Below are 12,049 nucleotides of genomic sequence, written 5' to 3'. Positions count from 1 at the left end.
TAAAATTAAATTATCTTCAAATTTAAAAGTGAAATTAATTTTTTTTAACTGGACTAATAATAAATATCACATAAATTGAAAAGTAGAAAATAATGTCTACCTAATGGTTTGCCTATTGTTACCCTAACATGACATAATTGTGGGAAAATTTGTTGTACAACCAATATATTCTTTAGTAAATTATATAAATGCTTCTCATAAACTTTTGACAGATAAACACTAATGCATGTTTATGTTAAACACACAAGCAGAATAACTCACAAGAATAATAATGGTGAAGTTTGTAGGGGAACTCAATCTAATCAAAAGTTCTCTTCTTCTTTTTTTGTGACTTTTTTTTAATTTATAATACTTGAAATTTTAAAAAATGTTTCCATTATATGTTAAATTCTCCAAAAGTAGTGATCTTTGAGAGAGTCTAACACAAATACGTATGCAACATTCTTGAAAAGTTTGAGTGACGAAATTTCTAGTTTTATTTGATTGGATGATCAAACTTGTTTAATGCCATACAAATGGCACAAATAAAGACAAGCTTTTGAACAATCCATGCTTATTTTCTTTGATCATTCTTACATATTGATCCCAAGAGTTGGCTTCATGGTCTTATAAAGTAAACATGATTTCCTGCAAGAGTGGAAGATTTCATATTAGATATTCTATTATAGTTTGAGATGCATTTAAAATTTAAGTTCAGTCAGTTAATATAAAACATATAAAAAAAAAAAAGGATTAAAATTGCTCATTTATTATTCGATGAGGAGCACTTTTGACGTCTGTTAGAAAAGTGATAATTTTATACTTTCGTCGTGACAAAAGTGGGTTGTCATTTATGACTTTAGTGGACTAACCTATCGTTATTGCCTCTTAAACCCGGTCCAACCCTATCGATTCACGATTTCAATCAATTCAAACCCTAAATAAAATTCAATTAAACCCCTAATTTTAATGAAGAGCAAAATGTGCTTCTCATGAAATAGTAGAGGGGTAAACGACTAAGTTCTTAGAGAGTAGTAGAACATTTTTCTTAGCAAGATTATGCTAAGTTCTTCCAAAATTCATTCGTTAGAAGTTATATTGTATACAAGGAGAAAACTATTCTTCATGTATTTATAGTACATATTGATTAATCTTTCTGGCTTTTTCATGTGTTTGCTTTTTTATATTTAAAATCTTTTTAATGATAATCCTAGCTCAGTATTTTTGTATAAGAGAAAGATTATAGTTAAGAAGATTAATTACAACAACATATTAAACATAATTCCACAAGTGAACTACAGAAGAATAGTGATTGATCTAATACAAATTACCTTTAAATAATTACATAACATCGCAACTTATCTTTATTAAATTACATAAAATTCCTACTCTTTTTATTAATTATCTAAATTAGTTGTTTGTTAAAACAACCGGATATGTCTACAAACACATAAATTCTCGGATACATAATTTTAATTACGTATCTCTCTTTGGTTTAGTTAATCTATTATGTATCTCGACTAACTAATTTCAAAAATAAATGTATCTCAGTATCAAAATCATGTATCTCAATTTTCAAAATTATGTATCCGAGTAAAAATGAAGCAGTTGACTGTTATATTTTTAAGTTCAAAAATTATGTATCTCAACTTTAAAATTATATATTCGAATACTAATTATGTATCCAAAACTTAGAAAATAAAGGACTATTTATAATTTAGCAAAAAGTAGAGATGAAAAATAATTAGAAATAAACTTGTTCGAATTTATACAAAATTCACATTAATAAATGAAAGAGACTTGAGAAAAATACCTGAGCTAGCTCATACAGTTGACATTGTCTTAATTTGATGATCTAGAATGTGACAATTAAACATTCTTGGAATAATCAAATGAGCAAATAGTACAAGGAATTAAACAACCATTGTGTTTTTTCCCCATTTTTGATGTATAAAAATATAGCATAAGCTTTATTTATAGCACTTTCAACTTGAAAATGAACTGACGGATATTAGAGCAAGTGATACCTTTTTATAGGTTCATTGAACCTGGTCATTCCTCCTTTGCATTTCATGCAAACCTTTTAGGAAAAAGACTAAAAATATCATTCAACTATTCAAAATGGTTCATTTATACCGTTATTTTAAAAAAATTAGCTTATCTACGTCATTGTCACTAAAAAAAAAATAATAATTTTGTACCATTATTTTGCAACGATAAATTTGCAAAACTATTTTTTTCCACCTGACCTCTTATTAAGAATTCACGTCACCAAATCTAAATCAACCAATATTACTTAAATCAAAATAAAAAAAATTCTGCTCATTAAAATAAAATCCGACACAATTAATAAATTTGGTTTTATTTTTAATTAGTTCAATTTTTATTTTTAATAAGTCCAATTTTTTAGTTTAACTGTGTGGATCAAATTTTATTTTAATGGGTCCAATTTTTAATATTTTATTTTAGTAAATCCAATTTTTAATTTTTTCATTTTAAGTAATATTGATTGATTTGGATATGATAATGTGGACCTCTGATAAGACGTCACATGGCAAAAATAATTTTGTAAAAATCATGATTATAAAATAATGATACGAATAAACTTTTCTGTAACGGCAGTGGCATAGATGAGTCAAACTTTCAATGGTAATGACATAAATAATCTAAACTTATAATGATTTGATAAAAATCAGTCATTTCTAATAATTCGATACCATATTTATTTATTTATTCAAGTTTTTATATATCGTCGACTTAAGAAATTTTTACATCATCAAATTATTTTTTTCCTGTTATAATTGGTAACTTGCGGTAATTTTATAATTATAAATATCTCGTATATAATTTAATAATATAAATAGCATCTTATACTGATTATATATACAACTTAAACTTATTTAATTAAGTACCAACCCTACCTAAAATATATGATGCAACTATTCTTTTCACTTTTGTCCTTTTGTCATGATGGACCTCTCGCAGGCTGTATGACCTAACTCTTTTCAAAAAGTTGTTAATTGATGATTACTTTATATTAATTATTAAATAATTAATGTTTTTAAGAATTTACACTTAATCAATATTTGTATTATATCAAATAAGATTACGATAGTTAATGATTTAACGCAAAAGGGTTTAAAATATCCTTAATATATTAGAAATGATTCAAAAATATACTTCTTTCATTTACTATATTAAAAATGCTCCTCCGTCCATCTATTTGGATAAAAAATAACTTTAAGATTAAATTTAAGTCTAAAATTATCCTTCCTTTTAACGAAAGCTGATATGACATAAATAAAAAATTTAAAATTAAATATGTAACATTATTTTATTTATTTTTGTTGATCCAGATGTAATTAGACCCAAATTCATTCATAATCATATTCATTAATCCAACCCAATTAAAATGTCCCAAGACTGTTTCATCTACCTCCAACCCATGTCTGCTCAAGCTCTCGTTATGTATACCCAATTTAGTTATGTTTTTTGTGAACATTTAATGTGCTTAATAGTTAAAATAAATCAAAAACTGTAAGTTGATTACTCCCTAACTGTGAATCTTTTACTTTACACCATTCCTAATATGTTTTACGAACTCTTAAAATGCTTCTTTGAAAATAGAACTTCTACTCCATTCTGTTTTCATTATTTTATTTGTTCCTAGTTTAATTAATTATTTACTCTTTAATCTTTTTAGTAGAGAAATGATTGTCAGTCATATATGCCATCAACTAAATTCGGACATGGATAGGTTGGAGAAAGAAGAAAAATGTTGGGTCTTTTAATTGGTTTGACTTAATGAATAGGACTATGAATGAATTTGAGTCTAATTATATATAGATTAATAAAAATAATGTCACATATTTAATTAAAACAATTCTTTTGCTAGAAGAAGAGATAATTTTGGACTTAAATTTATCCTCAAGAGAATTTTTTATCCAAATGGGTCGATGAAGGGACATTTTTGATCCCTTCGGTGAAAAAAGATATTTTTGAACCATTTCGAATACGTTAAAGAACATTTTTGACCCTTTTCCGATGATTTAATAAGATGATAATGCATGTTAATTACTCATGATGAAGTGGATCTATCATCCATGTATAAAAAAATGGATCTCATGTATCATACCGTGATTATCACTTGTTGATTTCTTTTAATTGATCGAATAAACACTTCAATTACCACACATCAATAGAGTAACACTCAATGAAAAAAAAATTGTACCTTGAGACAGAAATAAGAGTGAAATAATCAAACTTCCCTCTCAATTAGTAATATTTTCTTTAGGAGTGTCCAAATAAAAACACGATAAATATTTTTATACAGAAGGAGTAATAATTTTTAACCTTTTTAGCTCAACAACATAAATACCAATGTCCTTGTTTGTTTTAGCACATAAAGTCCTTGTCAATTGAATGAAGTTAACAAACCATTAACAATTACATCAATATGCATGACTTTGATTCATCACAAAATTAATAGGCTGGATCATTTGTCACCATTTTTGTAGTTGTTAGCAAAAATTATCATCCTCTCCTTTCATAGGCACGTAGGACCCATTCGGGGAAGCGCTTCCTATCAAGAATTTTGTCATACTAAGGATTCGAATCCGAGATCTCTGGTTAAAGAGTAGTCCCATCCATTGGACCACATCCTTTGGTAGTGGGACAACAGTTTTTATACCATTATATTACACAAGGAAATTAAGCAATGGCAATCGCAGACACAGAAATGCTCAATAAACCCAGAATCTAGCTGAGTGACTTTGATTAATGAATTCATATAAAAGGTAGTTGAAGTACCTGTAACAACAATTTGAAGGCCTAAATGAGCACAGAAGCTCCTAATAAAAGGCAAGTCTCACAAAACACACTTGTTAATAAATTTTCACCACCCGCCACAGCATTGCCGCGTCCCTAGAGCATGTTACTTTTCGAACGAGTCAAGAAATATTAGCGGTTAATCCTCCTCGTCTTGGTCAAAATCTTTAACCTTCACATCAGCGTCCTCTCCATACTGGATGCAATTGTCAATCTGAGATAAGATGTACTGTATGCTGCAAAATGATAGAGAATATTGGTCATTAAAGAGTACATAGCACAAAGCGTGCCTTTCTACGAGCTATGTACACAACACATATGCACAACGCATTATCATTCAAACATCTAATCTATCCCTTATGTCAGAAAGTCTTTGATAAAGTTTACCACCAACCAAGCAATTTCGAAAAGGAAAGGGTAATATCTGGAAAACTAATGCACATCTATCACACTATTGTCAACTTCACATTTTATTTGAGAACAGTTGCACCAAAAATCATAGTATGAACAGGAAGCACGGAGTGAAAACATGAGCACCAGGGACACTAAAAACATCAATACATTCACATTTTCCATCAGTAAATCAAGCTTTAGAAATTGGATATAAATCACATTTCATGTTTTATAGGAAACATAAACCTCTTTCCAGATATTATTTACAAAAAATATAACCAAATACAACTCCATCTTCAACTCAAACTTCAAAATTCCAAATAAATTGAAAAAAAAACTTGGTTTCTATGACCAAACACCTACTTAAATTGACCGCCAGAATATATTACCTGCTCTCTTTTCTCAAGTCAAGAGGGAGAAAGCTCACCATACTGTACTGGTCCACCTGTATACAAGAAAATATCAGCCATTACGGATCACTTTCTTCTCATACCTTTTCATTCAAAAGACCCGAGTCAAGTCACCAATCTAACTTGGGAGAAAGAACCACTTCAAGTTGTCATTGAATACCAATGTTAAAGAGAATAATAGAGATACACAACACATATGATTTGACAATTCAATAACCAATACATAAATTCTTGGAAACATCACAACTATTAGAGCTTACCACTTCAATCAATGATTTGTTAAGCTTTTGAAATTGTGGAGCCATTCGCTGATTCAATTCTGCCAGTAACAGCTGAGGCTCTGGATTCAAGTAACTAAAGGGAAAATGTATTTTAATAAACTTTAAAACAAAAAAGGGACAAAGACATAAAGAAGATAGTTATAGTAGGACTAACTTCTCAACTTCCTTTTTGTTTGTCACAAGATCCATCTTTGATAGAATGTTAACATGGGGTAGTTCAAGTTGAACCATAGCAGAGAGTGAAGCCATACAACCACTTATGAATTTGGTTACATCTGTAATAAACTGTGATACCAAAAGAGCATAAACATCCATGTTCAACAGCAAGTGAGGGAAAAAAGAAGAAGAAATTCAACTTGTAAAGACCACGCACCTGAGAATCAAGTAAATATACAACACAAACATTAAAATTTTTACGCCTTAGGTGTTCCACGAAGTTTTTCAGCACAGGAACATGTGAGAAAAGTTCAATCTGGCCTGTATAATGATAAGAAGTCAGAGTAATCTTCATGTATATGTGTGTTATGTGTCTGTGAATGCATCTGTGCATGAATATATTTGTTATGAGACAAGACTACTGGTCAGTGTAGAAGTTTAGATTATGGGTATTCATAATCAGGAGACAGATGTCCAAAGAGCAACAATATTAAGCTGTAAAAATACAGTTAAGAAACTTAAAAGTACTTTTCCAGAGTTAGATAGGGATTCCATGAATGCAATAGACTAATATGGAATTGCTTTAATCTTCAGTGACTTGACGAAAGAAGCAGAGAGAACACCATAACTATTGTCTTAAGATAGAGAGATGGAGCCCAAGGAGTGGAAAAGGCAGGAGGTTCTCAGTTTGACGTGAGCCTTAAGTGTAATGCATTTGGAAATAACAGGATCTTAAGTTCTCACTCATATATAAGATTGCTCCATCGTTATCCAATAGAGTAACCGACTATTTGGGGAGTATTTAATCGGTATATATTTTTTGAATTCAAGTATTCAATAGGTTACCACCAAAGTCCAAAGTATTTTAAATGAAAATTTATCAGATTTAAGGGACACTGCACATCGTTATATTTAATTAACTCTTCATATAGTTTATGAGTATTGTTAATAAATAGGAATTATAACCAATGCCACTCATGTCCATAAGCAGTATTGTCATCTGTAAACGTCTTAAATATGTTGCATAAACCATTTATCTCAATATTGAATATACGATAGAACCAAAAAAAAAAAAACAGAATCTCAAACTCTCTCTCATTTCACCTACTTTTTCTTTTACTAAACAACTGTCCACTATCCATCAACAGTATATGCAATCAGTTTCCAAGATTAGTCGACATAAACTCTATCCTTGACTAATCATCAAGAGTAAATATATCTGAGATAATGTATTCATGAGATCAAGGAAGGATGTCATGGACATGGATATGACACAAAGAATTAGACTGGAATCTCAAAATTAACCCAGATGCTTTGATACTAATATGTGCAGTAGTACAACATTCCAAAGTGTCATTTAACAAGAAGCACCTAACCCTTGATTTTGATCTATGAACTATCTAAATGGCAAGCATCTGTAAAGACAATTTTAAACAAAATCACAACTACTAGTCAAGTTCTCAGAGAGGGTTAACCACCCTATTCCCCAGAGTATTCACTTACATGAAGTTATGTTAGTTATATTCTTAGCCAACTAACAAAATTCTGTAGTCAAAACACGAGAATTAGCAGTAAATGTGTAAAGGAAAAATATTTACATACCTCTACGATGATTGTACTACTGATAATACGAACAACAAATATTAGAGGGAGAACTACAGTACCTGGGCAGTCAAAGACTAGGTAGTCATCATCCAAGTAGTTTTCCAACTCTTCTGTTAGCCAATCATCTAAATTTTCTTCAAGATGTCTGAGATCACCATCAAGGGCTTACAAATATGACAGGGACAAAAACAGAATGTCGAAGTTTTCAGTCAAAAAAACTGGGACTCAGAAAATGACAATCTTGTCAGGAAAGGATACTCCATGCAATACATAAGGCCACCATTTGGTCCCAGACCAAGTTCTTCCATAACATCATCCAGCGAGATGAGCTCTCGAATGTCTACAGCCAATATCACTAGGTTATTTCTAGAATTACGACACATATTAATTAGCAAACTAATTACTTAAAATACTTTATCTCCACTCACCCATAGCCACTGGATAGTCAAAATTCTCTGCAGCAGGATCTAGGTTCACAATATGGATGGTGCGTCGAGTGGTCTCACAATGTTGATACAAACTAGAGCAGTAAGTGGACTGTAACAGAAAAAAAGTAGTCTAGCTGAAACTAGCCATACCAGGACATTCAAGTATAAAGCATGGATAAGTCCAATACAGAACAATACAATAACACGAAGCAACATAATTCAGCTATCACCTTTCCACTGCCTGCAGGGCCAATAACCAACTGTGCATAGCCCATGATCACTCCCTTTTTCTGTTCCTTCTACGCGTCGGTAGAATCAAGAGATCAACTGAAGACACAAGTTCTGAGAAAATTGAAAATCCGAAAGGCGCCAAGAACTGCAACTAACATGTATGTTGCACACCACACACCGGCCGCTAATAACAAGCTTAGTACATCAGTGTGTCCCATACGCATTATCACGAGAAAAGAGACATCATAATATCACCTGAACTACCCATTTATAGAGTCAAAAAAAAAGAAAAAGAAGTATTGTTGATAACAGCCAAAGGAACTTCAATGAAATAGCCTCATAACAGCCTCTGAAAACTTTACAGCTTGTTTGGATGGTTGTTACCTCTTTTGAGGAAGATCAATTCGTATCATATTGTATTGTGCTATTAGTTTAAATATAACGTTTGTTTGGATTGTTACTTAAACTTTATTTTATCATATCGCTAAATCCATTGTTATGTACCGACGAAAAGTCCTATTTTATGTAACGACCTAATTGATGTCATCGCGTTATTAAATTTTTTTTTTCTTTGTTGATTATCTAATAATCCTATTTAATCCTTTACCATACCCTTTTATAACAGCTTTACCACACACCCTACTTTTCTTGTACGTTTATCTCCATCAAATTAATGATATGTGACACATTATGTAACGATAAAAAACAAAGCAATCTATCCAAACGTAGTATTCATCAAACAAATACAATATAATATGATACACTATGAGACAATGAGTAAGAACAACCATCCAAACAAAAATATAAAATAAATAAATTCAAAAGCTAATGAAGCATAGCAGCAGCCTCACAATGTGGATATCAAGAATTATATATTCAGCTTTCTGTAATAGGCAAAAACTATATGGACAAATAAAAGATTGGCCATCTGTCAACAGTGAGACCCAAGACCCCAAACCTTGAACTTCTTTTACACCGGCCACTATGGTAAAAAGAATACTCCGTCTAGTTCAATATAAGTGAACTGTTGAGACTTTTTTTATAGTCCAAAATAAATGAATTTTTCGAGGTTCAAGAACCTCAACTACTTCACATTTTCACGAAGTTGAATTAAACTACTTAAGAAGAACTCTGGAAGAATCAAACAGGTAATATTGAAAAACTACCCATTAATTTATGTCCTTAAGTATACTTATTAAATTGTTGGGGGGGGGGTTATAAAATGTAGTCCGTGATCTACAAAACATAACAGCAAATAATAAAAAAAGCTATCACACCGCTGGATAATAAAGGAAACACGACACCCACAAGGTAATAATATAAACTAGCTATGCAAAATCATACACATCACCAACACACCACGAACAAGACTAAAAGAAACTACAGGCATAGATACAAACAAACTCTTCCCTACTATTACGGTCGCACTCCTACCTACTAATCCGCGTCCTCCACACCTTCCTATCAAGGGGTCCTCCGTAAGTTGTAACTGCTCTATTTCATGCCTAATCACCTCCCTCTAATATTTCTTCGGCCTAACTCTACCCTGCTAACCATCCATAGCCAGCCTCTCCCACTTCCTTACTGGAGCATCCGTGCCCCTCATCATCACATGCCCGAACCATCGCAACCTTACTTCCCACATCTTGTCATCCACCAAAAGCAATTCTCACCTTCTCCCAACCAATCTCATTTCTAACCTTATCCCTCCTGATAAGCCCAAACATCCATCACAACATCCTCATCTCCGCCACCTTCAACTTTTGGATGTGGGAGTTCTTAACTGGCTACCACTATGCTCCATGCAACATAGCCGGTCGGACTGCCACTTTGTAGAACTTACCTTTAAGCTAAGGAGACACCTTATTACTACACAAGACAGGGAGCCTCCATTTCAACCACCCCGCAATAATACAGTGCATGACATTCTCGTCAATCTCACCATTCCCCTGAATCATAGACCCAAGATACTTGAAACTCTCACACTTCTGAATGGCCTGAGAATCCAGCTTCACTATCACGTCAGCCTCATACGACAAATCACTAAACTTACATTTCAGGTACTCTGTCTTGGTCCTGCTCAACCTAAATCCTTTAGACTCAAAGGTTCTTGCCTCCAAACCTCCAACTCCTCTCTGAGTCTCGTCAATCAAAACAACATCATCCGCAAGGCACCTCTCTTTTAATACGCCGCATCAAAGCATCCATAACCAAGACAAATAATCTCCCTAGTGACTTTGTCATTCACCTTCTCAAGGCAAAGTTGAAATTAAAAGTTTTGTCAAAATCATTTTTTTTTTTAAATAGACTAAAAAGGTGTGAGCATTTATTTTTTGAAACTCCATAACAAGTCAAAATAGGTCAATAAATTTGAAACGGACGGAGTAGTACTTTTATCTCTGCTTGAATTTGAACCTGAGACAAGACATCATCGTTCTCAACCACTTTATTTAACTGGTACCTATCGCTGGTGGGAGATTGACAAGTATTTGGCAACAATTAGTTCGCTCAGATTATCAAAAATAAAAATTACACATAACAAAGAAGTTTTACGATAAGAATATAGGAACCTACAGCATATATTATAGAAAAACTAAAGAGGAAAGCAAAAAAATGTCATCAACTTGCCAGTAATTGACGAGAAATAGGAAGCCTTCTTCTACTTCTTCCACCTATTAGTTTTTTTTTTATTTTTTTATTTGCCTTTTTCTATGCCGCGTATAAAAAAAGCTGCAAAGATATATAGCTGATTTTATTTGGGCCGGGCCAGTGGGCATATAAGCCCAGCCCATCTTAGGCTTTTGAAGGGGGAAATTACGTAGCCGTTTGGACGTGTGAAAATAAATAAATAAATAAATAAATAAATAATATTTTTTGTTTTTAAAGTGAAAAATGATATATGAAAATTGAAAATAGATTTCTCAATCAAATAAATTAGAGTTGTTTTTAGTGAGTGTTTGAATATGAAAATTAAAACTTTTTAGAGTTGGATTTAGAGTTGGAGTTTGGAGTTGTGTTTGGTCATGAATATAAATTAAAGTTGTTTTTGACTTTTTTGCTAGAGAATTTAAGTGAAAACAAGTTTAACTTATTTTTTATGATCAAACACTACAATTTTCACTAAAATGAAATAATTTTTCAAAAAAAATATAAATTCTCATGGTCAAACACTCAAACTTTTGTGAATAATTTAGAGTTAAAAAAGTGAAAATATTTATTTTTATTTTTATTTTTTTTTGGGGGGGGGGGGGGGGGGGACGTGGAATTTTAGAAAGAGTGAAAATAGAATTTGTAGAAATTTATAGCCAAATGCATTTTTCGAAGTACAAATCAGAAAAAGTGAAAAACGTCATTCTGTGAGTGATTTAAAGTGAAAAAAGTGAAAACAATTTTTGAAATTTTTGAAGAAAAAAAAGGTGATAAAAAGGAACTTTTTAAAAGTTCATGGACAAACAAGAAAAAAAATAAAAAAGATTCACGGTCAAATGAATCCTACAGTTTTCAGTCAAAGTGGTCGATCTTACATTTTTTTTCTTTACTTAATAACAAAAAAAAAAAAAAAGACCCTTAATTTGAAAAACTTTGATAATAACATGCTGATAAAGGTTTACCCAATTCATTTGGGGTGGTAGCGTTAGGTGATTTAATTTGATGCATATGTGAACTAGTTCGAATACACCATCATTATAAAAATATTAAAATATACGAACATACAGAAAATCTCGCTAAATTATAATTA

General features: G+C 31.6%; 1 protein-coding gene and 1 long non-coding RNA gene across 4 annotated transcripts; both read right to left on the bottom strand.

The window, feature by feature from the left end:
* Window positions 1-301: 301 nt before the first annotated feature.
* Window positions 302-2,021, bottom strand: LOC107841906. The gene is made up of 2 exons (XR_001665485.2): window positions 1,793-2,021; window positions 302-627 (listed from the first exon to the last, which is right to left on the bottom strand). It is a non-coding gene; the product is annotated as an uncharacterized LOC107841906 (long non-coding RNA).
* Window positions 2,022-4,718: 2,697 nt separating this feature from the next.
* LOC107842205 (GPN-loop GTPase 3) lies at window positions 4,719-11,073 on the bottom strand. Of its 3 annotated transcripts, none has more exons than XM_016685952.2 (10): window positions 10,939-11,073; window positions 8,310-8,406; window positions 8,080-8,188; window positions 7,910-7,991; window positions 7,711-7,796; window positions 6,264-6,367; window positions 6,045-6,175; window positions 5,870-5,963; window positions 5,589-5,644; window positions 4,719-5,042 (listed from the first exon to the last, which is right to left on the bottom strand). In XM_016685952.2, exons 2-10 carry the CDS (start codon window positions 8,352-8,354, stop codon window positions 4,946-4,948), a joined length of 804 nt encoding a protein of 267 aa, XP_016541438.1. In that variant the 5' UTR covers window positions 8,355-8,406; window positions 10,939-11,073; the 3' UTR covers window positions 4,719-4,945. The 3 variants fall into 3 exon arrangements, with proteins under 3 accessions (XP_016541438.1, XP_047252383.1, XP_016541439.1); XM_047396427.1 differs by having other exon boundaries at window positions 8,310-8,565; window positions 10,939-11,044; XM_016685953.2 differs by having other exon boundaries at window positions 8,310-8,565; window positions 10,702-10,939.
* Window positions 11,074-12,049: the final 976 nt, after the last annotated feature.

This window comes from Capsicum annuum, chromosome 9 (assembly GCF_002878395.1).
Source record: "Capsicum annuum cultivar UCD-10X-F1 chromosome 9, UCD10Xv1.1, whole genome shotgun sequence".
NCBI classification, from domain to species: Eukaryota; Viridiplantae; Streptophyta; class Magnoliopsida; order Solanales; family Solanaceae; genus Capsicum; species Capsicum annuum.
Note: the sequence above shows the minus strand (reverse complement) of the source record. Positions and strands in the feature narration are given on the sequence as shown.

Excerpts from the sequence above, each read along its gene's own strand:
- LOC107842205 (XM_016685952.2), bottom strand. The coding sequence starts at position 8,354 with ATGGGCTATGCACAGTTGGTTATTGGCCCTGCAGGCAGTGGAAAG. Across the intron at positions 5,964-6,044 it reads AACAAAAAGGAAGTTGAGAA|TTACTTGAATCCAGAGCCTC; the intron begins GTTAGTCCTACT and ends TTTTCCCTTTAG. Across the intron at positions 5,043-5,588 it reads GACTTGAGAAAAGAGAGCAG|CATACAGTACATCTTATCTC; the intron begins GTAATATATTCT and ends ATCATTTTGCAG.